The sequence below is a fragment of the Mauremys reevesii genome, linkage group 11, assembly GCF_016161935.1.
Source record: "Mauremys reevesii isolate NIE-2019 linkage group 11, ASM1616193v1, whole genome shotgun sequence".
NCBI lineage: Eukaryota > Metazoa > Chordata > Testudines > Geoemydidae > Mauremys > Mauremys reevesii.
In genome coordinates, this window is record NC_052633.1 from 16,065,408 (window position 1) to 16,091,919 (window position 26,512).

General features: G+C 47.5%; 3 protein-coding genes across 4 annotated transcripts in view; all 3 read left to right on the forward strand.

Moving 5' to 3' along the window:
* Positions 1-20,720, forward strand: part of C11H2orf80 (chromosome 11 C2orf80 homolog) — a 39,864-nt gene extending 19,144 nt beyond the window's left edge. For both annotated transcript variants that reach the window (XM_039495564.1, XM_039495565.1), the window contains exons 8-11: positions 4,172-4,259; positions 4,918-5,033; positions 5,637-5,732; positions 20,658-20,720. In XM_039495564.1, coding sequence (XP_039351498.1) covers positions 4,172-4,259; positions 4,918-5,033; positions 5,637-5,714 — 282 coding nt within the window. In that variant the 3' untranslated portion in view covers positions 5,715-5,732; positions 20,658-20,720. The remainder of the gene's footprint in view (positions 1-4,171; positions 4,260-4,917; positions 5,034-5,636; positions 5,733-20,657) is intronic.
* Positions 11,538-13,857, forward strand: LOC120375021 (gamma-crystallin C-like). The gene is made up of 3 exons (XM_039495566.1): positions 11,538-11,573; positions 12,486-12,725; positions 13,534-13,857. Exons 1-3 carry the CDS (start codon positions 11,538-11,540, stop codon positions 13,807-13,809), a joined length of 552 nt encoding a protein of 183 aa, XP_039351500.1. The 3' UTR covers positions 13,810-13,857.
* Positions 20,158-23,143, forward strand: LOC120375022 (gamma-crystallin C-like). Its single transcript, XM_039495567.1, has 3 exons — positions 20,158-20,293; positions 20,658-20,897; positions 22,820-23,143. The coding sequence occupies exons 1-3, from the start codon at positions 20,258-20,260 to the stop codon at positions 23,093-23,095; spliced, it is 552 nt and encodes a 183-aa protein (XP_039351501.1). The 5' UTR covers positions 20,158-20,257; the 3' UTR covers positions 23,096-23,143.
* Positions 23,144-26,512: the final 3,369 nt, after the last annotated feature.

Consider the following 26,512-nt stretch of genomic DNA (forward strand, 5'->3'; position numbering starts at 1 on the left):
AGTAACCCCATCTTGTGTCCCATCACTTGCCATTGGAGATATTTGCTGCTAGCAGTCACAGATCAGCTACACGCCAATGTTGGCAATCTCATCATACCATCCCTTCCATAAACTTATCACGCTCAGACTTGAAGCCAGTTAGGTTTTTTGCCCCCACTGGAATGTCTGGTCCAAAACTTCACTCCTCTGATGGTTAGAAACCTTCATCTAATTCCAAGCCTAAACTTGTTGATGACCAGTTTACATCCATTTGTGTCCACATTGGCGCTTAATTTAAATAACTTCTCTCCCTCCCTGGTATTTATCCCTCTGATATATTTATAGAGAGAAACCACATCTCCCCTCAGCCTTTGTTTGGTTAGGCTAAACAAGCCAAGCTCTTTGAGTCTCGTCTCACAAGGTAGGTTTTCCATTCCTCTGATCATCCCAGTAGCCCTTCTCCGCTCTTGTTCCAGTTTGAATTAATCTTTCTTAAACATAGGAGACCAGAATTGCACACAGTATTCCAGATGAGGTCTCACCTCCCCAAGAGGCGGTAGCTAGGTCGCCCATCGACCTGCCACCGACCTTGCGCAGTCTGTACTGGGAGTCAGATCGGTTTGACTGCATTGCTGAGGGCTGTGGCTTTTTCACGCCCCTGGGCAATGAAGTTATACCACCCTAATTTCCTAGTGTAGACCAGGCCTAAGTTATTCAGCCTTTCCCCATGGAAGATAATGTCCTCACGTTACCTGGTGGAACTCTCCTCACATGCACTCACGTGTCTGAGCCTAGAGATCATCAACATTTTGGGCACAACGTGTTTTTCATCCAAAAATGGCCTTTTTTAAAAAATGTTTTTATGGAAAATCCTCAGCATACAATTTTTCCATGAAATTTTTGGTGATATTTTTGACTAACTTTTTTATCTAAAAATTTCTGTTTACCTAAAACCTTGTTTTCTTATTGCCTGTTATTGTAAATGGAAAATTTCAGAAGTGACTTCAATTGAAGTTTTGGTAACAAAAATCAAGTGGTTAAAAACACTGCTGAAAATGCCATGGAAAATTAAAAAAGTATTCGATCTAATGTACTTATGTGCCCCCCTATTACCACAGTCATAGGCTCCAACTCCATGGGTGCTCGAGGGCTGCAGCACCCACGGAGAAAAATTAGTGGGTGCTTAGCACCCATTGGCAGCTGAGCTTCCCTCCCTCCCCCCATTCCTGCCTGTGGCCCCCGCCAATCAACTCCTCCCCTCCGTCCCAGTGCCTCCCACGGAACAGCTGTTCAGCAGCATGCAGGAGGCACTAGGAGGAAGGGGGCATAAAGAGATGGGGGAGAGGTGTGGTAGTGGTGGAGCGAGGGAGGGAAGAGGCAGGGCAGGGGTGGAGGCTTGGAGAAAGGGTTGGAGTCGGGGCGTGTCCTGAGGCTGAGTGGGAGTTGAGCACCCCTGGGGAAAATTAGAAGCTGGCGCTTGTGACCATAGTACCTGAGCAGCTCACTATCTTTATCTACTCTGCCAATACCTGTATAAGATAGTGAAGTGCCATTATGCCCATTTTACAGACGAGGAACAGAGAGACTGGCATACTAGGAACTTACATTTAGGTCTCTTAAGTCCCAGCCTAGTACTATAACCACTGGACCATCTCCTGTCTAAGAAACCAATCTTATAAACTTCCCTTTCTTATCTGGCATAAATGACTCAGAGAAAGAGAACTCAGTGGTCAGCAGTTTCCTTGAGAGGGGACCTCACCAGCTAAAGTGAACAACAAAGCGCCTGTTTAAGACTGGTATCAACATACAAAAGCTTTCTGTGTTTGCGTAATTGACCTTCAGGGAGCGGGTCTTGTTCCTGAGAGGGAGCCAATTGTCTCTTTCTCCTGTACTTTTTCTCTGTGCACCAGCTGAAGATAATCCCTGGGCTAAAGGACAGAAAAAGAAAATTGATCTATTTTGTCTGCGCAGGACTTGATACCAATAGACACCAGATAGATCTGAATGTGTTCTCTTAGTAACTGAGTAACTCAGTAACTGAGCTACTGCACGTACAGCACAGACAACGAGCATTCAGTGGACATCACTGGTTTTAGGCCCTGACTTCCAAGCTAGAATATTAAGGTAATACTCCAATCCTTAGTGGTTTAGTAAAGCAAAGCACTTCAGCACATGCTCAAGATTAGACATGTGAGTTTCCCCATTGACTTCAGTGCGACTATTCATGTGCTTAACCTTAAGCGTGTACTTAAGTGCTTTGCTAGACCAGTGCCACAAAGGTCACTGTATGTGATTTTTAATAGCCACAAGTGGCCGGGACCTCAGTTTTCTGAGATGGCACTTCTGAGAGCACAGTGGACCATGCTGAAACATGGATTTAATGTTAACTCAAAAAGGAAAGTATGCCACTTGCCAAATCGCCAACAGCATTGCCAGCACAGGCCTACTGGGTGACACTGGGCAAGTCGGTGCCTCAGTTTCCCTACCCGTGAAGCACTCTGAGATCTATCTGTGAAAAGGGCTATCTAAGATAGGGTTTTTCAGTTCTGATTATAGATCTTCCAGCCATGTGTCAACCAACCCTGTATAGCTTGTGTCTCTGATAGGATCCCAGCACCAGGAGCTGCATCCTGCACCACTGAAGGGAAGTCAAGGGGAATGTTTACATTGACTCGAGTAGCAGCAGAGCTGTAGCCCAAGTAGAGTTCCCTTGGCACAGCAGAGCTCTCAGCTTGCAGCAAGTGGTAGCTGACTCCTACCCCAACTGCTCCCTCTACTCCCTGGCAGGGGGCTGGGAGGGAAGGGACATGTTGGGGTGTGCCAGGACAGAGGGGGAAGGGCAGCGTGTGCCTGGGCTATAAATATTCATGGCTGGAACAAAGTCCCATAGGGCCCCCAGCCAGCTGGCCTAAATTAGAGCAGCCCCAGAGATGCTCTCGTTTATGCTGGTATGCCAGGGCCAGCATAGATGCACCAGGACGATCACAGAGGTAAAAATTTCTCCCTGCTGGCCCTGCTAAGCAGACCTCAGCATAGGAGAAAATCGGGCCTACATTACTAATTGCTCCTGTTCTTCAAAATCAGTCTTTGCAGATTTGAGTTTATGACTTTGAAAGTATTAGGAAAGCTCCCGCCTGTTCCAACAGCACACTGTGGTAGTCTACAGGTAGCTCTAACATACTTGGTGTGGCCTAAAGTAAGTGTTACCAAAGCAACTGCCAAAGTTACTGTGGAATTGTAATCAGATTATAATAAACCATATAATTAGCAATGTCTCTGGTGCACTTATAAAACAAATCATTCGTGCCTGGCCTTATTAATATGGACTGCCATCTGGTGTCTGGATAGGGTTACTGCTCTGTTTGGGCACAGCCACGTAATCTGTAGAAAAAAGGTGACATTGACCAAATTCCCTCGTTCTTCTTGTTCCAACATAGGGGGATGGAAATTCCATCTGGGAGTTGTATGATGAGGGTTCCACTTGATCCAGGGATGTTCTGTTTGTTTTACGGCCTGGGAAGCTCCGTACCTCCCTTCTAAGTGGGGCCTCTGCAGAGTGCAGCATTCAAAGCAGGTTTTCTTGCCAGATTTCCCAAAGTGCCTGCTCATGTCATTTCCCATAGTGCTGCCCCTTTGGTTGGTATTCATGGCTGGCGCTCCTGATCTGCTTCTGGTGGAGACAAGGAGAGATTTCAGATGAAGCTGTTATGCTGTTTTTCCTCTCATCTGCTGTCACTCTGAGTTTAGCTGTGATGCTTGGAGCAACACCTGTCTCTGAATAGTGAGTAGCGTGTAGCTCAGGGATAGATCCTTGCCGGTGGTGTGGTAGCAAAGTTGCTTTGATAATAATATAGTCAGAGCCTCTGTCTGCCTCTTTTTTTGTTTATATGCAAGTCTTTCCACCCTGCTTTGCTGGATGGTTCCCAAATATCACGGTGATGGGTACAAAATCAGACCCTGAACAGAGCACCTAAACCACGAGATACAGGAGTTATCTAACAAAGGATATCAGCCACTGGGAGAGGGCAAAAGAGGATGGGAAAAGTTAGAAGTAAACATTTCAGAAAAATGGACATGATCCAAGGGAAAATACCAGTGATTTGTAATAACATACTCAGGGCTGTAAAGACTATAAAATAGGCAAACGATTGTACAATTTCTCATTAACCTCTAAGTGTTATTGTCCTTCCAGGGTCACCGGATTCACCCTTTCAACCTCTCTTTGCATCCTTTTGCCATGCTGACAGCCCCGAAAGCTGCGGAACATGCCTGGAAACAGAGTAAGCATGTTTTGTCTCATCTCACCCGGGGATTTAAGCAGGGGGCTGGGAGTTCGGAATCCTGAATTTTAATTCCAAGCTTGCCACTGGTTTATGGCAAACTATTTAACCTTTCTGTCTCCCCACCCGTGACATGGGGATAATAATGCTTACCCACCTTTGTAAAGTGTTTTGAGATGTACAGGTGAAAAGTGCTATATGAACCTGACCCAGAGCCCATTGAAATCCATAGAGGCCTTCCCACTGAAGTCAAGAGTCTTTGGATCAGGTAGTGTAAGTGCAAAGTATTATTCCAAATGGATCATTCCTTGCTGTTTGATAGTGATGTAATAATGGCTTCGTCGGCACGGTCAGATAGTGTTTGTCTTTAACACATTTGAAGAGACACACGAGCAGTCTTGACCTTGGACTAGATTCTGGACTTCCACAGTAGTTATAGTGCAGGCCAATATTAGTCACAAAACAAAACAGACTACTCACACTGTACCAAAATGAGAACCATCCCCAAGGCATTAGGGATGGAAAGAACCTGACAATGGCAACCTTCCCTCTGAGCATGTATTGATGCAAGGTAGGAAATCGGTAAGCCATCTGGGAATCCTTCCGGATGGAAGGTGGAAGCACTATATGACTATGAGTTGATATTCTCTTTGCCAAGGTGTCAAGTTTCAAAAGGCAGCAGCAAATCAACATGCCACCACCAATTCAACAAGAACAAATAAGGACTGCAAGCGATCAGAATCTCCATCAACAGCAAAACAGACAGACAACAAAGTAAGTCTAAAATACAAACTAGGTCAAACCATTTCAGCAGCAATAGGATATACCGGCATACATCAAATTGTGCCTGTTGGACCATCCATAGTTCACAGAGCCTTTCCTGGAGTGCTACAGAATGGAAGATTTTGCAGTCGGTTTCAATCAATTTCCAGGAGCACTGAAATTAATGATCTATATAGCATTAATTGTATTTGATTTCTTTAAGTCAACAAAAAGCCGATACTTCCCTGATTATGAATTTGAAATTTGCTTTCCAGTAAAATTCTGTAATATTCACTGGAAATTCATTGTTTCAGCAAATATTCCTGCCAGCAAAACTCATTCACTGGAATTATCTGTAGGGCACAAAACTGGTCAAAGATAGTTTGTTTAAAAATCTGAACACTTACCTCCCTGAAGAAATCCGTGGGTTCCCATTCATGTAAAACTGGACTAATGCAGTGGTGAATCGGGCCCTCTATTATTTTTACACTATTTGCCCAGCTCTATTGCTTCCCTTGTATCTGCTGGGTAGACAAGCTGATGAACTTGTTGCCAGTGGCCCAGTGCCACACTGTACGTGTGCTTAACAGCTCAATGTTTGTTTGTGTCCTGCAGGGGGCTAGAAAACAGTTTAAGCAAGGAATCTTCCCAGAGGACCTTGCACCGAAGAGTGGAAAGGAAGCAGAGATGTAACAAGAAGCCAGGGCTCATGTAGGATGACCAGACAGCAAGTGTGAAAAATCGGGAGAGGGGGTGGGGGGGTAATAGGCTTCTATATAAGAAAAAGCCTCAAATATCGGGACTGTCCCTAGTCTGGTCACCCTAGTCTCATGACTCTTACCCAAGACAGTGGTGTGCAATTCATTTTTGAGAGTGGGGGAAGGTTAGCCCCTAGATTTTGGTGAGGCGGGTGTGCTACTTTTGTATTTGAATGGCTTTTTTAGCCCCCTTGGCTCTGTTATGGAAACAGGCTGCCTACCTCAAGGTGGAGCACATTATGCTCATGTTCATCTTCAGTGTTACTGTTCCTTTCCATATTAGTTGCCATTTGATTTCTTGAAGGAATGAGCTAAAGCTAGCAGTTGTACTCCTAGTTTTCAACACAGCTTTCACATTGTCGCCTAGTATTTCTCCATCCCCTTTTCTGTATCTTTAATAGCTCACTCCCATGCTGATGTAGGCCCTGATTCAGCAAAGGCCTTTAGCACACTAACAAGATCATCTCTGTTCAGCAAAGCAAGTGCTTAAGTCCCATTAAGTCAATGGGGCTTCAGTGCTTTGCAGAATCAGGATGCCTTGCTCAATCAGGGTCACGGGGCCTGACCCAGTTCCTATTGAAGGCAAGGAGAGATTTTCAATTAACTTTAATATGAGTTATATTAGGCCCAATCTGAGTAGAAATTTTCATTGATAAGGGACGTTTCTGATACTATGGACAGAGTGATATAGTTATTCTTTATATTTTATCTTGCACATTAAAATGCTATAGGGTAAAAAACAAATGACTAAGAATAGCTAGAAGATATCCGTCAGTACAGGCAATTGTCTCTGAAGTGCCTAGCTATGCTGGTGTGTCGTACAGTTGTATTAATACATTCCCCAGGCATGGTATTGTATACTAACTTTATGTATGCAAAAGAAAATAAAACCTTTGAAACAACACGGGTTTTTTTGTATTGCCCATTGGTTCAAATGCATTGTGTTTTGTTTATGGATTGCAAGGGCAGCTTTGCAAGAGTTCCAGAATGAAACCAGGTACAACTCGCATCTTGCTTTGTTTTGCTTTAAACAGGTAGGCTATGTCTACACTGCATCCAGGAGTGACCCTTCCAGGCAGGATCCACAAACTCACACTAGCGGGGCTTGTGCCTGAAATAGCTGCAACTCAGGCTCTCAAGCTTAGGTGTGTGGGCTTTAAAGGGCTGTCTGCACAGCTATTTTTAGAGCACTAGTGCAAGCCCTGCCAGCCCAGGTCTGTTGACTCAGGCTGGGACGCTCACTCCTGCAGTCTCCATTCCCACAGGGATGAAATGTCTTGCCCATGATCACCCAGGAAGTTGGTGGCAGACCTGGGAACTGGATCCAGATCTCCTGAATCTCAGTCCAATGCCTTAACTACAAAATCATCCTTCACCCTGCACTACACATGCTATGTGATCATCTTTGCCTGTCTATGCTACATTTTAAAAACTGACACCACATCTCTCTCCAATCTGAGACAAGTTGAAGACGAGTATAGAACTGCAAAAACTACACTATATTTCAAACCGGAGGTGGAAAAAACCTGACCCAACAGACGAAGTGACGTACTGGTGTTTTGTTTGCTTTTCCTTGCTCTCTCTTGAACCAGATGTAAAATCTTGTCCCGGTTAAAGTCAGCGGAAGTTTTACCATTATCTTGAAAGGAGCCAGGATTTCGCCCCATGTATTTATCACTGGTGGAAGCAAGATATTGAACTTGATGGCCTGGATTCAGCTAAACATCTGATGTGCATAAATGCTCTGCTGAATAGAGATGGACTTAAGCACTTACTTAAAGTTAAGCACAGGCTTAGGGGTTGTGCTGAACAGAGGCCTATGTTGTTATTCCAATATTTAAGACTGATTTTACCCAAAAGTAGCAATGTAAGGACTTTTCTATAATTAACCAAAAATTGAAATGCATTGAGCTAACCGTTTGAAAGCCAAAGCAAAGAGAAAGATTCCCTTTGAAAGAATTCATTACAATTAAAAAAACACACCAACACCACACACAATCGCCTGTCCCTAGTCACGTGAAAGCTAGAACAATGCAGAGAGGGCTTTACTTGGGGTGGATTAGTATACCATGACTGCTTTCTGTGAACTGACCTGAGATAAAAAGGAACCATGCACTATGGTGAAACTTAAACAAATGGGTGATTTATCTGCATTATTCTAGCACTCTCTTTATCAAAGTATTGCCATGGTCTTTAGTTTTCATTGGCTAAAACTTGCTGCTGACGATAAATAAAACTGTGCTGTATGCAGCCCCTGAGCAAGTCAAATGGCATGTGATGAAGAGGAAAAGTTTTGCCCTACTGTGCTAACATGCACATTTTTTACAAATAGTTTTAATTCATTGTCTTTGAGGCCAGAAGGGACAATTGATCATCTCATCTGATCTCCTGCTGAACAAAGGTCACAGACCTTCACCCACTGACTCTTTTCCTTTGATATCTGTTCCAGATGTGGTGCAGTTCATTTTCCTGCTTTCCTCCCCACCCATTTTTCATCTGTGTTGAGCCTCTTTACATCTAAGGTCTCCATCCTGCAATGCTCTCCATGCTGAAGTCAATGGGGCTCTGCACAACCATAGTGGTCTGCCAGTGAGGAACATACTACAGGATCAGGGCCTCAGTTAGCATCTTCAGGCTCCCGTTTCATATTCTAGTGGGATTGCTGAGGTTATCAGAGGAAATATACCCCAGAAGTGTGTGGTGTTGAGATGTGCTTGTAATTATTAGAACTGGAGCACTGGCTGTTGGGAGTCGGAAAGGAAACAGGAAGGAGGGGGGAGGAGTTGAGGAGGCTGAGTGAGAGTTACAGAGGGTGCAGCAGCAGCTTGGTACAGACCGCAGAGTTACTGCATGGGAAACAGATGGATACTAAAGTGTTCCAAAGAGAAGCTATCCAGCACATGGCATGAAAAAACCTTATCCATAGGCATGTCCCTGAATGCCTTGCTGAGTCACAAGGTGTTTCTGCCTTTTCTCAATGGGTCAGTTGTATAGCTGATGGTCCTTAATGGGCCATCAGGCAGGCGAGGCAGTGCTGACACCAAATTGTCTGGGGTGTTCCCCAGAAGCATAGCATAAGTTTGAAATATAGACAGTATAGAACCAATACTTATAACTTTAAATACAAAAATGATACATTCATACAGATAGCATAATCATAACCAGCAAAGCATAACCTTGTTTTATACACCTTATTTGACCCCCTTTATACAAGATTTGGTGCCACTACAGGACCTTGGTTGCAACAATGATCTACGTGGTCCCAGTTCATGTCAATAAAGTCAGAGGGCCATTACGATAAAACAAAACATGAAGGTTTCACAACCACAACCATTGATAAGTGATTTCTTGCCAGACAGGATGCTATTAAACGAAATTTTTTTTAACTATCTTAAGATCTGTTTCTTTATCTGGTGGTGATGGGCACTATCAGGACAGGATTGCCTTCTTAACACCCAATACCACCTTATTTCAGTGTGACTGGTTTGGGATGTAAGGATGTGACTGTTGGCTTTCAAGCTTATGGCTGCCCCTGCTGCTTAGCCAGAGGCCTGAGCTTAAGAACAAGGCCTCAGACTATCCTAGCGAGAGGAGGCCCATACATAGGCGGACTGTGATTTTGATTCTTTGTTTTTCTATCTGTGTAACTAGTTAAGTGATAAAAATACACCCAAGTTCTTAAAGTATAGGCCTTTACAGGCAGGCCTGAATGCCTATATTCCAACAAGCACTGAGCTATATGAAAGCAGGAAAAGCATGTGGTCATGACAAGATTTCCACCAGAAATGCTATTCCATCTTGGTAAGAAGAGCATGCAATGACTGTCAATTTTCGTATTTAATGTCATCCAAGAGAACAAGATGCCTAAGATATGGCGGAAAGCTTGGGTGCTAGCTACACCAAAATCAGGGAAGAACTATTGCCTTCCACCTAGCTACTGTCTGACCAAGACATTTTCTGACTTAATACGAATACTTGTGACCAAAGTTCTTGCTCTTGCCACCTATATAGAAAATGGTTTCCTAAAGAATGAAAAGACAGTGGCTGTTTCTCCTGACTTGATGACAGCATATGATATTGTCTAGCACGTTGGCTTGCTGGTCAAGATGTCAAAGATGTTACTTTGGTGGATTGTTATGGCTACAGAAATGAGGCTTCAAAACAGACAGTTCCAAGCACTGCTAGGAAATAAACTGAGCATCTGAAGGATCCAGAAGAACTAGCTCCCTCAGGGATCTATTTTCTAACATGTTTTCAAATGACCTGTCCTCAACAATCTCCAGGCCATTCAAGTATGCAGACAACATCTGCCTAGCCTCAAGAGACGGAAATTTCAAAAAGGTTAAGGACAACCTGATCCAAGATATGGCAGCTATCAATGGTGACTGTGAAAAGTGGAGACTTAAGCCCATTACATCAAAGACAATGTTGTCATGTTTGCCCTTCACGAGACTACAACATCTTGAATGGAGAACAACTGGCACATGACCAAAAGCCAGTATATCTAGGAGTCACTTTAGCTTCCGCACTTACCTATAAAGGACCATATCGCCAAGATAGCTCAGAAAATTAACAGCAGAAATACAAACGTATTCAAGAGGTCAGGCTCAAGTTGAGGAGCTAACTCACAAACATGCACAGCTTGGCACTGACACTCTGCTATTCAGTTGGAGAATACTGTGCTCCTGTATGGTTAAACTCTCCCCAGACAAAGCTAGTTGATGTGCAATTAAATTGAATGATGAGAATAACAGGGACTATGAGACCAACGAACTCCAAGTGTCTGTGAGTCCTCTCTAATATCCTGCTTCGTAACATCCAGGCATTATATTGCAGTAAAAAACTTACTTGACACAATCCAGAAGATAACCACTAGTGCCACTTTTCAAAGATAAATGGGAAGTGCCTCGACACTGACTCGTCAGCAGATGATCAGTTTGGACGAGGTTACTGACCAGCTCCATGGTGGACATTGTCACACCAGTGAGCAAAATGGGAATGAGCTACTCACTCTCTAAGAAATTTTTTACTCATCACTCAGCCTGATGGGAGACTGCCAGACTTCAGCCTACCACGCTATCTGCAATACAAGCTCAACCATTTCAAATGTGGAGTGATGAGGTGTGCTGGAAATGACCACACCTGGGGATTCAGAACAGCCCTGTGTGGGTGGGTGTGGGTGGGTGTGGATGCTGTACACCTACTGAACAGCTGCTCATCTCATGCTGGTCTCTCAGGAGGACATTCCAGACTCCATACTGCTGACCCCAAAGCTATTGAATGGCTAAAACATGTGTGATGTCTACCTAAGCCCTTTTGACTTTTTTTTTTGACATACACATTTCTGTTTTTATCTCCCTATGTTGTCATTTGAACCCTCTTCCATCTTTATTGTACCACTTCTGCATTCACTAATAACAATGCAACTGCAGAGAAGCTATAGAAAAGGATTGTGATGGCATCAACATCCAGTCCCCTCTGTCACTCGGCCAGAAGTTTCTCCCTTTTCCTGAACTATGTTGTCTTCAATGTAAAAATAACTGTGCTGTCAGATCCAGGGTCCAGAACTGGTCACTTGGTAACAACTGGAATATAACCTGTTCCCCACTACACAAAACCTATGGAGACTAGTACAAAGAGTAAATGAGACCCCAGAGTCATGAGTTGGCTCTATGAACAGAGAAAAAACTTTTGTTAGCGTGTGCACACTTAGCACTGGTTGTGAGGTATAAAAAGGCAGTTGCCCAGCTGCAGTGCTATGGATTGCAGCCTGAATCCAGCTACGATGGGAAAGGTAAGAGAAACCTGTCTGGATTGGATTGTTCAGTATGCAAGTCTGATGCCAGGGACCTGATTCTCTGTTACACCAGAGTTAGGGTATGTCTATACATACAGCAGTGCAGCTGTACCAATATGGCTGCGCCACCGCAGTGCGTCTGGTAGAGACGCTGCATGCCGACGGGCGAGCGAACCACCTCCATGAGCAGCATAAGCTCTCTTGGTGGGACAGTGCTGTGCACACAAACACTTATGTCTTTGTAAGTTATGTCACTCAGGGGTGTGGAATATTCACAGCTGACATGAGCTATACTGTAGACATAATCTTAGGGCATGTCTACACTTACCGATAAATCGGTACGGCTGCAATCGATGCAGTGACTGTCAATTTAGCAGGTCTGTTGAAGACATGCTAAATTGATGGAAGAGCACTCTCCCATCAATTTGTGTACTCCACTTCCCAGAGAAGTGTAAGGGAAGACAAAACGCAGTGTAACCACTGTGGTAAGTGGATCTAACTTCGTCAAAATCAGTTACGTTATTCACGTACCTGAACTTGCACAACTTAGATGGATTTACCACAGTAGTGTAGACCAACCGTTAGTCTGTTAATATTAAAGGAGTTACTCCTGAGTTATATCTGTAGGAGAGGAAATTCAAGAATGCAGAGCTAGGGGAATTAGCATCTGTATTAATCCCTGTATATTAAACACACAGAACCTGACTGTACTCTTACTTACAGTCATGTAAATGAGGATCAATCCCACTGAAGTCACAGGAGTATATCAATTTATCATCACTGTGAGTAAAATGCAAGGCCCAGACACTTCAGGCTTAGCGTGGTGGATGGAGAGATATTGAAATACCAGGACACAGTCACACTGTATAGGATGTTACTGAAAACTTTGCCGTTTGTTTCTCGCACTAGATCACCCTTTTCGAGGACAGAAACTTCCAGGGCCGCTCCGTTGAGTGCAGCAGCGACCGGCCGGATTTTCAAAGTCAGCTCAGCCACTGTAACTCCGTCCGCGTGGAAAGTGGCTGCTTCATGCTCTATGAACGTCCCAACTTCCAGGGACGGCAGTTCTTTCTGAAACGGGGGGATTATCCTGACATGCAGTCTGAGGGTTTCAGCACCTCCATTAAGTCCTGCCGGATGATCCCACCTGTGAGTTCGATTTTGCTTTTAAAAAATGGCAAAGTTGCCCAAGCCACCGTCATAAGGCACTTGCTTGATCATTTTCAGCTTAGCTACCAAGGCATGAAAATGAGAACTGCTTTCTTCCTCCTAGTGGTCATCCCTCCAGGATGGCTGGGGGGGATATTGCAGGGATAAGATAGGCCACCTTCCACCACTACTGCCTGTTCAAGGCATGCTGCTATTCTGTGGTTAAGCCCATAGACAGTAAATGGCAACATACATTTTCCTTCCTTAGCTCAAAATGACAGTAATTTCTAGCAATTTATAGATACACTGAACGCACTCTCCTCACACTGGTGTAAAATAAGGAGTAACTCACTGATGCCCACAGAGTTACACCAGTGTGAGGGGAGAATTGGGCCCAATATTTTCAGTGACTCTTTAGAACAAAGTTGCTTTTCTGTTTCCTTGATCCTCGGGTCACTGAAGCCAGAAACAGTCTGAACCTACTGTAGCTATGGGAGCACTGTGCTGGCTAAGGATTGGCCAGAGTTGTACCCATTTACCCTCTTGCACCTAGATGGGCTCCCTCCTCCCCACCCCAGACATGCTCCCTGCACCAAGGGTGGGGGTCATGGCTGGTGTAGGTCTGAGTCTAATGGGTGGATGTGCTGCCTTTGCAGCGTTCAAGGATTCCCGTCCTCTGGGGAGCAGAGGCAGCTTTAAGCACCCTTTGCATCACTGGAGCAGTGCACAGAGCTGACTCAGGGCCCAGGATCACAGGCAGCCAGCCTGCTGCAGTCACTCTATTAGCCTGTCTCATTTTCTGTCACAGCACAGGGGCACCTACAGGATAAAGATCTATGAGAAGGAGGATCACAGAGGCAACATGGTGGAGTTAACTGAGGACTCTCCGCAAGTCATGGACCAGCTACGCTCCCCCGAGATGCTCTCTTGTTCTGTGCTGGAGGGGTACTGGATCCTTTACGAATTGCCGAATTACAGAGGCCGCCAATACCTGCTGAGGCCAGGGCAGTATCGGAGATTCAGCGAGTGGGGTGCTATGAGTGGCAAAGTCGGCTCTTTGCGACGTGCCACTGATCTTTACTGAATCAAGACGCCTTTTGCCTGGAAGGGTCTCAATGAATAAAATGCTTTAGCAACCATTGTGCTCTCAGCGTGCTGTTGTAAGTGTACTAAGGCTTGTCCTGTGTTCTTGGGCTGCGGTATTGTAACTTTAGCGCCCTCGTGGCCTAGATGGAGTCTGCTCTGCAGGCAGCTCTGGCCAAGAGAAGGCGCGCGCAGGAATGCAGCAGGAGAAATCCCCTCCACCGCAGGGGCACCTGTTCCAACCCACCCCGAGTGAACACACCCACCCACAGGAAAAGTACAATGGATATAACAAAGGGAGGTATTTATTTACAGAGAGATGAGAGGAGAAAAACAATATAGGGGAGGTAAAACAGGGCTGCATCCAAGCCAAGGCCCCAGGGGCCCAGTGGGAGCACAGTCTGGAAGGGCAGACACTAAGCAACGTGTCTGCACACAGAGTTCAGGAGGCCTGAGCAAAGTTCCAGTCCAGTGGTGAGTCTTGGATGTTCCTGGTCATCTTCGGCGCCAGTGAACTTTTCCCAACAAACCGCTCTGGTTCCCTCTTCTGCTGCTCTCTGCAAAGCCCCACAGAGCGACCACCTCCCCACTTAACTATCTAGCAGCCTCCCTCCTTGTTCCCAGTGCAGAGTCACCAGCCCCAGTACTCACAGCCCCACGCAGCTCTGGGCAGCCGTGATACTGGGTCCAGCTCTGGCCTGTCCTTCTCGGGCGATTCCTCCCTGGCACGGTGCTCCTCCTGGTTCCTGTCCTGGGCTGTCCCCGATCGGCCACCCTGTCCTTCCCAGGCTTCTGGCAGGTTCTCTGCTGCTTCCTTTGCCAGGGCCTGCGGGCTGCTGCCTCTCAATCCCTCCCAGCTCCAGAGAGCCCCCTGGAGTTTCCCTCCTTTTTTCTCCCTCTCCCTCTCAGAAAAAGATTTAAAGGGGCCATGCTCTCTAAACCCCAAAGGGGTTACAGCATCATCTTCTGAACCAAAAGCTGCCCCTCATCTTTCCCTGCCCTCCCCCAGCATTGCATAGCTACTTCCAACACAAAGTGCCCAACGCCAAACATAGGGCTCAGGCCTAGGCAGCCACACAAGGGAGTACGGAAGCACCTCCAGGGCTGTGCAGGCCTCACCCAGAATGCAGTGCAGAGGGCCGAGCAAGAAACTGAAACATCCAGGACTCGGCCCATAGAGAGGACGACAACCACAGATACGTAATTTAGATCATAATCCTCCAGCCCACCTCTGCAAGAGCTTTGGAGCTAGGACTAGAAAGGCACTGGGCTGAGCTCCAGCCTTCACTCCCTGGCCAGAAGGCCCTGGGAGCATCACCAGCGAGCAGCAGCCAGAGCCCCGCCAGCCACAGAGCTGGGCACCCAGGTGATGGCAGGAATCAGCCACATGTCTCTCTCAGCTGAGGGACAGTGCCTGCCAGTAGGGTGTCCAGATAGAAAGTGTGAAAAATCGGGACGGGGGGTGAGGGGGTGGTAATAGGAGCCTGTATGGGAAAAAGCCCCAAATATCGGGACTGTCCCTATAAAATCGGGACATCTGGTCACCCTGACCTGCCAGCCACAGACCTCCCATGTGCCAGGGGCCGAGTCTCCAGCCAGTTACCTGAGCACCGATCCAGGGCAGTGCTGAATTAACTAGCCATAGGCAGTACAGGCCTGGGTCGAGGGCCCTCATTCCTGGAATTATCTGATTATACTGGCACTTCCAGTGTGTAACGAAAGCTGAGGTTTCTGTCCAGGGGCGTGTAAAGCAAAGCTGAAAATATGACCCAAGTGAAACCAGTGCAGAGATGTCTGCCCAAGTCTGCAGCCAGCCTGAAACAATAGCTCTGAGAGGATTGAACAGCCCCATGCACTTGTGTGAAAAATCCTCACTGCTGAGCAACACAATTATATCCACCTAACCCCTCATGCACACAGTGCTATGTCGGCAGGAGAGCTTCTCCCCTTGACATAGCTACTGCCTCTCAGGGAGGTGGAGTAACTACACCGATGGGAGAACACTTTACTGTTGGTGTAGGAGCTCTTGTATTACAACCCTACAGAGGCACAGCTGAGCTGTGCAGAATTTTTAGTGTAGACCTGCCCTATTTCAATAGAAATCTCTAGACAGACTGCCCAAAACCTGCTGGCATTCTGGAAGCAATCGGCATGGCCCCTGGGGGACAGCGTGAGGCCCTGATCCAATAAAACACTTAAGCCTGTGCTTAACTGAAGCGCCAGAAGAGTCCCATTAACAAAATTACATACGTGCTTAAGTGCTGTGCTGTGTTGGAGCTTGTGTTAAACAGCCTGTCATGGGGTTCACTCAGCATGGGGGGTACCTCTTTGTGGCTACATCTGGGGATCAGCACTCACCCAGTCTGGCACTCCCTTCCATCATTTACCCTTCTTTCTGCCTTGATGACTCAGGGTGCTCCCCCTTCATGCTTGGCCCTTTGGCTAGGTCACCATATAGTCCCCACTTCCAGGGTATCAAAGTCTCTCCAGACCGGCTGTCCGGTTGGTGGCTCCCACAAGCCTGTGCCACTTGCCACTGGCTGGTAGGGAAACCCAGACACACAGAAATTCTGTCTAAATGTAAAAACAGTCCCTCTAGCACCTGGCGTCCAATCTTTAAAAAAATGCATGTCTGCGAATACTTTCTAAAAAGTATTAAGTATACAGAAAACAGTAGCCACCATATACACAAACCAGAAAAGGTTAGCAGCAATCAAAGTAAAAAACAAAGTGGTCAAACACTTTATAGTACAACCAGAAAAGTAACTCAGCTGTGTATGCAAAATTAGCAGAAGTTATCAGTGTACTGATAAAAAGAATCTCACTCACTCTAAGCTTACCCATTGTTCTGGACTTCAATTATGTATTCAGAGGAGCTGTGCAAATGCTGGCATAATGGGCACAGAACAAATATCAGGTTACCAATAACGGGGAAATCAAATTCAGTACTATGTGGAAAATGCTAAATAATCTTGCCAAACAGTTTAACAAAGTGGACAGGGTTAAAATTAAGGCGCACACACAAAAAAGTGTCCCTAGTTAACAGGAAAAAACAAATAAACACCAGACATTTATCCTAGCAATCAATAATGCAGCAGACACAGGCCCACCCTGGCCATGGGATACCATTTGGAAAGCTATCCCTGTAACAGATTTCACTTGAGGCCAGCAACAATTGCAGTCAGGCAAAAAGTGGAGCGGCTGCAAAGCATTTAACAACAGGATGTGAAGTTAGAACCCCTTTGGAACAAGCCTCCAGCCAAAACATGAAGGTAGGTCAAAACTTAGAAATAAAGCGAGAACTCCTCTGTGGTAAAATCAAAGAATGGTTTACTATGGGTTGCACCACAAAATATGCAAGCAAATCTGCTATAATGGGTGCATGGGCCCACCCCAAACAGGCAGAGGCCAAAGACAGGTTGTCAGCAATGGGAAAGGGATCTGTAGCTGCTCCTTATCTGTGCCAGACACAATCCGGCTATCAAAGAAAGTAAAAAAGCTCTTCTGAGATGGGTCCCCAGAGGTTCATGGAAAGGAGAGCAAATCTACTGTACTAGGGAGCTGCCCTTAGCACCAAGGGGTAACAAGTATGTGCTAGTTGTTCTCAATGCTTTCTCAGATATGTGACTGCCCTAATGAGAGCGAAACAATTGGCGGGCAATGTATTCTGCAGATGGGGGGCGGGGGGCAGGGGATGCTAAGGTTATTGACTCAGACAAAGGGATCGGATTTGTGGGGTCAGTTGTCAAAGAAGTGTGCACTGGCTGGATGTAGATCAAAAGGTTCCCTTTCCCTGTCACCCAGGCAGCAGCAGGACAGATTGACTGAATAATCAGGACCATCAAATCCAAGCTTAGAAAAAAAAAAAAAAAGTGGCACGGCAACAGGCAGCAATTGGGATGAAGTGTTACCGATGGCACTAACACATGAGAGCTAGGGATGCAAATCCACAGGCTTTTACTTAGGGTTGCCAAATTTCTAATTGCATAGAACCCAACACCCTTGCCCCATCCCCCACCCTGAGGCCACGCCCATGCTCCACTGCTTCTCTGAGGCCCCACCCCCACTCATTCCAGCCCCCCTCCCTCAGTTGCTCACTCTCCCCTACCCTCATTCACTTTCACTGGGCTGGGGCAGGGGGCTGGAGTGTCAGAGGGGGTGAAGGCTCCAGCTGTGGGTTTGGGCTCCAAAGCTGGGCCAGAAATGAGGGGTTCAGGGTGAGGGAGGGGGCTCCGGGCTGAGGCAGGGAGTTGGAGTGCAGAAGGGGGTGAAGGCTCTGGTTGGGGGTGCAGGCTCTGGGGTGGGTCTGGGGATGAAGGGTTTGGGGTGAAAGAGGAAGCTCAGGGCTGGGGCAGGGGGTTGGGGTATGAGAGGGGGTGTGGCCTCTGGGAGGGTGGTCGGGGCTGGGGCAGGAGGTTGGGGTGCAGGAGGGAGTTTGGGTGCAGGAGGGGGCTCAGGGCTGGGCTGGGGGAGGGGGTTCTGACCTGGGGCAGGGGTGCAGGGGCTGGGAGGGAGTTAGGGTGCAAGAAGGGGTTCCAACCTGGGACATGGGGTTGGCATGCAGGAGAGGGTTCAGGGTACTGGCTTTGTCAGGTGGTGCTTACGTCAGACGGCTCCCGGTCAGCGGTGCAGCGGGGCTAAGGCAGGCTTCCTGCCTCCCTGGCTCTGCGCTGCTCCCTGAAGTGACTGGCACGTCCAGCCCCTAGGCAGAGGTGCAGCCAAGTGGCTCTGCACGGTACACGCTACCTGTGCCCGCAGGTGCCACCCCCACAGTTCCCATTGGCCGTGGTTCATGCATGGAGCTTCCCTGATTGCACCTGTGCCTAGAGTCCGCAGGGATATGCCGGCTGCTTCCGGGAGCAGCACAGAACCAGGGCAGGCAGAGAGCCTCTCTTAGCCCTGTTGTGCCGCCGACCAGACTTTTACCGGCCCAGTCAGTGGTGCTCACTGGAGCTGCCAGAGTCCCTTTCGACCAGATGTTCCTGTCAAAAACAGCACTCCTGGCAACCCTACTTTCCCCCCAATGAGGCCTGATGGGAAGACCAGTGAGAGTGTGGAAGGATATAATTAACCTGGTTCCAGTTTATCTGGCTACAGAAGCCCTGTCAGAAGCCTGGGAACAGGACTTGCAGATGGAGATTCTCCAGCTACAGAGGAGTGTGGTGGTGGTAAGAAAGGACAGAAAAGTGTAAAAGACCAAGGCATGGTTTGATGCCAAAGGAGACCTGACTGAGCACCAAGTGGAATCTAAAGTCATCATCCAGGATCAGGCTCCCTGCAAGCCTTTCCCAAGGGCAAAGTGGTCCAGCCCATGCTTAGGGTTGGCTCCACTTAACCCGTCCATATAACTTCATAGTCCTGGGAGGTATTAGTAAAGCAATACCCCTCACTTTAGAATTTAAAGCAACTACAAACTGAGAGGCCCACCCCCATCTCTATTCAGTTTACAAACTTCAAGTTTGTCAGATGTGTCTCCGGGAGCATGGCACCAGCAGCATTCTCTTTAAGCGTTGAATATATTTTTGCTTTAAATAGGGTTACTGAAACCCTTTATATTTCAGGCCACACATTTAGTTCTCAGAGCCATCATCGTTAAAATATAAAGTCGCTTAGTGAATAAATGAGACATTGAAAATTTTCCTGTGCAATAAAGAGCTTTTGAATATCTAAGCAGCCAAAGTTATATAATCCAGGGGTAGAGAGTAGCTGCCCAGTACATATTCTACAGACATAGGGAGGAAATTCCCAGCACGGAGATAGAAAGATGGATTAAATAGAGTGGGGGAAAAAAACAGAAAAAGATAGTGGAGAGAGAAATATACATTAGTACCATACAATGACCACATGTGGGGACTCAGAACAGCCCTGTGTGGCTGCGGGTGGAGATGGATCCTGCGCACCTACTGAATAGCTGCTTATCTCATGCTGGTCTCTCAGGAACACGTTCCAGACTCCTGCTGAACCCAGAGCTACTGAATGGGTAAAACATGTGTGATGAGTGCCTAAGCCCTTCTGACATTTTTTTTGACATACACATTTCTGTTTTATCTCCCTACTTTGTATTTTGGCATTTGAACCCTCTTCTGTCTTTATTGTATCACTTCTGCATTCACTAGTAAAAATGCAACTGCAAAGACTCTATAGAAAAGGATTGTGATGGCATCAACATCCAGTCCCCTCTGTCACTCGGCCAGAAGTTTCTCCCTTTTCCTGAACTGCGTTGTCTTCAATGTAAAAATGGCTGAGCTGACAGATCTAGGACCTGGAACTGGTCACTAGTAACAATAGAAATAAAACCAGTTCCCCACTACACAAAACCTATGGACACTAGTACAAAGAGTGAATGATCCCCCAGAGTCATGAGCTGGCTCTATGAACAGAGAAAAGACTTTTGTTAACGTGTGCACGCATTGTGAGGTATAAAAAGGCAGTTGCCCAGCCGGAGTGCTATGGCTTGCAGCCTGAATCCAGCTACAATGGGAAAGGTAAGAGAAACCCGTCTGGACTGGATTGTCTGGTATGTCAGTCTGAAGCCAGGGACCTGATTCTCCTTTCATTTACAACAGAGTTAGTCTGTTGATGTCAAAGGAGTTACTCTAGGCCTATACCAGTAGGAGAGGAGAATCAAGAATGCAGAGCCAGGGGACCTATGGCCTCTCTTAATCCCTGTATATTAATCTCTCAGAGCCCAATTCTGCTTTCGCTTACACTTGGGTAAATGAGGATCAATTCCACTGAAGTTACAGGAGTAACTTCAGTGGAATTGGACGGAGAGAAATTGGAGTGCCAGGACGCAGTCACACTGAATAGGATGTTACTGAAAACTCTGCCATTTGTTTCTCGCACTAGATCACCCTTTTCGAGGACAGAAACTTCCAGGGCCGCTCCATTGAGTGCAGCAGCGACCGGCCGGATTTTCAAAGTCAGCTCAGCCGCTGTAACTCCGTCCGCGTGGAAAGTGGCTGCTTTATGCTCTATGAACGTCCCAACTTCCAGGGACAGCAGTTCTTTCTGAAACGGGGGGATTATCCTGACATGCAGTCTGAGGGTTTCAGCACCTCCATTAAGTCCTGCCGGATGATCCCACCTGTGAGTTCGATTTTGCTTTTAAAAAATGGCATCGTTGCCCAAGCCACCGTCATAAGGCACTTGCTTGATCATTTTCAGCTGAGCTACTGAGGACTGAAAACAAGAACTGTTTTCTTCCTCCTAGTCATCGTCCCTCCAGGATAGCTGGGGGGACTTTACAGGGATAGGATAAGAAAGTTTCCACCACTACTGCCTGTTCTGGGCATGGGTGCAGCTGTCCGGTGGTTAGGAATATGGACAGTGACCAAGAATATACTCTGATTTAAGAAGAGAAAATGTTTCCATAACTTCTGGGGATTTGGAGATACACTGGGCTCACTCCCCTCACACTGGTGTAAAATAAGGAGTAACTCCCTGAGGCCCAGAGAGTTACACCAACGTGAGGGGAGAACTGAGCACAATATTTCCTTTGACTCTTTAGAACAAAGTCACTTTTCTGCTTCCTTGATTCTGGGGCTTCTGAAGCCTGAAATGCCCCCCAGCAGAACGTAGTGTAGCCTATGGCAGCAGTTCTCAACTAGAGGTCTGAGCAACTTTCAGGGAGTCCTCCAAGCAGGGCCAGCATTAGACTCACTGGGGCCCAGGGCAGAAAGCCAAAGCCCCGCCAGTCCAGGCCCCACCACCTGTGCCTGAAGCTGAAGCCAGAGCAACTTAGCTTTGCAGGGTCCCTGTGGTCTGGGGCCCCGGATACTTGCCCTGCTTGCTCCCCTCTAATGCCAGCCCTGGTTTTTATATGCAGAAAAACAGTCATTGTGGCACAGGGGGCCGTGGAGTTTACACAGCATGTTAAGGGGGCCTCTTGTGGGGCAAGCACACCCCGTCCCTTCTTGGGATGGGGTGAGAGTAATTATAGCCCTGCAGCTTAATCTATACAATCATCCCTTGGCTTGGGATAGCTTGGCCTATGGATAAAAGTCAATATGGCTTCCCTCTCTCAGGGCTGGGTGTCCTTGTGGCCTGACTCAGCAGGGCTGCCCTGTTCAGCGGGGCTGCATGGCCCAATAGCCAGAGTCAGTAAAATGGCCGTCTTCAGTAGGGCTGTTTGGTCTGGCGGCCGCTCAGGAGACTGAGCCCGTGCCCTCCCTGCTCCACCAGGTCCCAGCTCAGGGTCCTAAAAGTGGCAAGTGTGCTGGCCACTGAGTCAGCGGGGAATCCACCCAAAACACACTGACACCAGTCAGTACAATGCCTAGTCCCCGTGAACTACTTTCTACCCTGTCCCTGGTGGAGTCATCCTGGACTCTCCGAAGTCCGTAGGCTCCTCAGTCTGTGCGTCTCTCAGCAGCTCCGTTGCTCCTTGGGCATCTTCAGGACCTTGGGCATTTTCCTGGGTCTCGGCATCTCCGGCCTCTGCCTTCTGGGGCCTCAGCACTTGCCGGGCTTGAGACTGCAGCGGGCGTCCTCCCTCCTCGGCAGTCAGCCCCGAATGAGCTGGGCTGCTCCCTTTTATACCTGACTTCCAGCCGGAGCATGCCCAGCAGGGCCGAGGTTCACCTCCTCGGCCCAAAGAGTAGAGTTAACCCTTTCAGTACCAGCACAGGGCAAGCATACTCCATCACAGGGCCTCAGAAGAAGAAAGATTGAGGACCCCAGGCCTTTGGGAGCACTGTGCTGGCTGAGGACTGGCCAGCGTTGTACACTGCAGCCCTGTCCCCTCTTGTGTCTGGTTGGGCTCCCACTTCCCCACCCCAGACATGCTACCTGCACCAAGGGTGGGAGTCACGGCTGGCATAGCTCCGACTCAAATGGGTGGATGTGCTGCTTTTGCAGCATTCAAGAATTCTCCTCCTGTGAGGAGCAGAGGCAGCTGTAAGCACCATTTGCATCACTGGAGCAGTGCACAGGGCTGACTCCAGGCCCAGTATCACAGGCAGCCAGCCTGCTGTGGTCACTCTATTACCCTGTCTCATTTTCTGTCACAGCACAGGGGCACCTACAGGATAAAGATCTATGAGAAGGAGGATCACAGAGGCAACATGGTAGAGTTAACCGAGGACTCTCCGCAAGTCATGGACCAGCTACGCTCCCCCGAGATGCTCTCTTGTTCTGTGCTGGACGGGCACTGGATCCTTTACGAATTGCCGAATTACAGAGGCCACCAGTACCTGCTGAGGCCAGGGGAGTACAGGAGATTCAGCGAGTGGGGCGCTATGAGTGGCAGAGTCGGCTCTTTGAGACGTGCCACTGATCTCTACTGAATCAAGACGCCTTTTGTCTGGAAGGGTCTCAGTGAATAAAATGCTTTAGCAACCATTGTGCTCTCAGCGTGCTGTTGTAAGTGTACTAAGGGGAATGTTGAGGCTTGTCCTGTGTTCTTGGGCTACAGTATCATCTTCTGAACCAAAAGCTGCCCCTCCTCTTTCCCTGCCCTCCCCCAGCATTGCATAGCTACTTCCAACACAAAGTGCCCAATGCCAAACACAGGGCTCCAGCCTAGGCAGACGCACAAGGGAGTATAGGGGCACCTTACCGAGAATGCAGTGCAGGAGGCTGACCAAGAAACCGTAACATCCAGGACTCGGCCCATAGAGAGGACGACTACTGCAGAGATGTACTTTAGATAATAATCCTCCAGCCCACCCCTGGCCAGAGATTTGGAGCTAGGACTAGAGTGGCTCTGGGCTGATCTCCCGCCCTCACTTCTCTCCAGATGGCACTGAGAGCATCACCAGGGAGCAGCAGCCAGAGCCCCCTCAGCCGCCAGGCATGGAGCAGGCAGAGCTGGGCACCCAGGTGATGGCAGGAATCAGCCACAGTCCCCTCCCAACCGAGAGGCAGCACCTGTCACACTCTCTCCCGAGCCAGGGACTATGCCTCGGCCAGAGTTACCTAGGCACAGAACCAGGGCAGAACAGGATTAACTAGCCATAGGCACCACAGGCCTGGGTCCAGGGCCCCATCTCCTGGAATCATCTGAATACACTTGCACTGCCAGTGTGTAACGAAACCTGTGGTTTCTATCCCAGCTTGAAAATATGACCCAGTTGGAACCAATTCAGAGATGTCTGGCCAAGTCTGCATCCAGCCTGAAACAATTGAGAGGACTGAACAGCCCCATGCACCTCAGTGTGAGGTTAACTGTAGTAGCCACCAACACCAGCCCAGCAGAGGACTGTGGGAGGTAGGAGAAGAAGAATTCTGCTGGCCCAGTCCACCCCCCCGCCCAAGCAGATACACCCAGGCTCAAGGGCAAGGCCTGGAAGCTACCCTACTCCTATCCCGTCATCTTAGGGTCGTCGGGACAAAGGAACCTTTTCTCCATGAGTTTGGAAGGGCCCCATACTTCTGTTCCTGTCTCTTTTGGTGGAGAGTCATACAGAGCTTTCAATGGGCTAATGGAGGGGGAGCCATGCAGCACCCCCCAGCCTTACCAGCAGCAGATGTACTTTGAATCTGAAAAGACTGTTATGTACAGTAAGATGAGTCCTGATCCCTGACTCTCTGCATGGACAGTGTTGTGAGTTCACAGTTTTAGAAAGACTGTAATCTAGTCTTTAACACTACAAGGTTTTCTGTGTGTACAGTTATCAGTGTACCAGGGACAAGATTAAATACAGAAAACAAGAGTAAAGGCAACAAGACATTCAGTTTTAGCCTGTCCTCTCAGGCTACAGTACAGTCCCTTCATGGGGACTCCATGGGTCAGGCCAAGTTGAGATTTGCAAGCTTTTTTCTATGCGAGAAGCCCAGCATTGTAGCAAGGTGCTTCTAATAAGAGCTATACAGTAATATCACCAAAAGCCTGTTGCCAGTACATTGTATAGTCATATGGTTGACTAAGGTTGGGTCTACATGAAGACCTACATCAGTATAACTCACTCAGCGGTATGAAAAATCCTCACCTCTGAGCAACAGTTATACCCACCTAACCCCTCATGCAGACAGCGCTATGTCACCGGAAGAGCTTCCCCCATTGACATAGCTACTGCCTCTCCGGGAGGTGGAGTAACGATGCCGACGGGAGAACTTTTTGCTGTTGGTGTTGGAGCATCTTCATTACAATGCTACAGCGGCGCAGCTGAGCTGATACAGCATTTTTAGTGTAGACCTGCCCTATTTCAATAGAAATCTCTAGACAGACTGCCCAAAACCTGCTGGAATTCTGGAAGCAATCAGCATGGCCCCTGGGGGACAGCGTGAGGCCCTGATCCAGCAAAACACTTAAGCCTGTGCTTAACTGAAGCTTGTGAATAGTCCCGTTGACAAAGTTACGTATGCGCTTAAGTGCTGTGCTGTATTGGAGCTTGTATTAAACAGCCTGTCATGCGGTTCACTCAATGCTGGGGGTACCCCTTTGTGGGTACATCTGGGGATCAGCACTCACCCGGTCTTGCACCTTCTTCCATCCTTTACTCACGCTGCGACTCTTCTTTCTCTCTTTATGACTCAGAGTACTCCCTCTTCCTGCTTGGCCCTCTGGCTAGGTCACCATACAATCCCCACTTCCGGGGTATCAAAGTCTCTCCAAACCAGCTGTCCGGTTAGTGTCTCCCACAATCCTGTGTCACTAGCTACTGACTGGTAGGGGAACCCAGGCACGCAGACATTCTGCCTAAATGTAAAAACAGCCCCTCTAGCACTTGGCATCCAATCTTTAAAAAAAATCATGCCAGCAAATTTTTAAAAAAATATTAGATAAACAGGTGATAGTAGCTACCATATACACAAACCAAAAAAGATTAGCAGCGATCAAAGTAAAAAACAAAATGGTCAAACACTTTACAGTACAATCAGAAAAGTAAGTCAGCTGTATATACAAAATTAGCCGAAGTTATCAGTGTACTGATAAAAAAATCTCACTCTAATTTTACCATTGTTCTGGACTTGGATTATGTATTCAGAGGAGCTGTGATCATGCTGGCATAACAGGCTCAGAACAAATATCAGGTTACCAATAACAGGGAAATCAAATTCAGTACTATGTGGCAGTTGACCTAGCAGTCAATAATACAGCAGACACAGGACTGCCCTGGCCATGGGATACCATTTGGAAAACTATCCGTGTAACAGATTTCACTTGAGGCCAGCAACAAGTCGCAATAAGGCAAAAAGCGGAGTGGCTGCAAAACATTCAAAAACAGGATGTGAAGTTAGGACCCCTTTGGGAACAAGCCTCCAGCCAAAACATAAATGTAGGTCAAAATTTAATAATAAAGCAAGAACTCCTTCGTGTAAAATCAAAAAATGGTTTACAATGGGTTGCACCACAAAATATGCAAACAGATCTGCTATAATGGGTGCATGGGCCCACCCCAAACAGGCAGAGGCCAAAGACAGGTTGTCAACAATGGGAAAGGGATCTGTAGCTGCTCCTTATCTGTGCCAGACACAATCCAGCTATCAAAGAAAGTAAAGAAGCTTTTCTGAGATGGGTCCCCAGAGTTTCATGGAAAGGAGAGCAAATCTACTGTACTGGGGAGCTGCCCTTAGCACCAAGGGGTAACAAGTATGTGCTAGTTGTTCTCAATGCTTTCTCAGATTGGGAGGAATGGACATCCACACTAAATATGTGATTGCCCTAATGAGAGTGAAACAATTGGTGAGCAATGTGTTCTGCAGATGGGGGATGGGACGCTAAGGTTATTGACTCAGACAATGGGAGCTGATTTCTGGGG

Excerpts from the sequence above, each read along its gene's own strand:
- LOC120375022 (XM_039495567.1), top strand. The coding sequence starts at position 20,258 with ATGGCTTGCAGCCTGAATCCAGCTACAATGGGAAAG. Across the intron at positions 20,294-20,657 it reads ATCCAGCTACAATGGGAAAG|ATCACCCTTTTCGAGGACAG; the intron begins GTAAGAGAAACC and ends TTCTCGCACTAG. Across the intron at positions 20,898-22,819 it reads CCTGCCGGATGATCCCACCT|CACAGGGGCACCTACAGGAT; the intron begins GTGAGTTCGATT and ends TTTCTGTCACAG.
- LOC120375021 (XM_039495566.1), top strand. The coding sequence starts at position 11,538 with ATGGATTGCAGCCTGAATCCAGCTACGATGGGAAAG. Across the intron at positions 11,574-12,485 it reads ATCCAGCTACGATGGGAAAG|ATCACCCTTTTCGAGGACAG; the intron begins GTAAGAGAAACC and ends TTCTCGCACTAG. Across the intron at positions 12,726-13,533 it reads CCTGCCGGATGATCCCACCT|CACAGGGGCACCTACAGGAT; the intron begins GTGAGTTCGATT and ends TTTCTGTCACAG.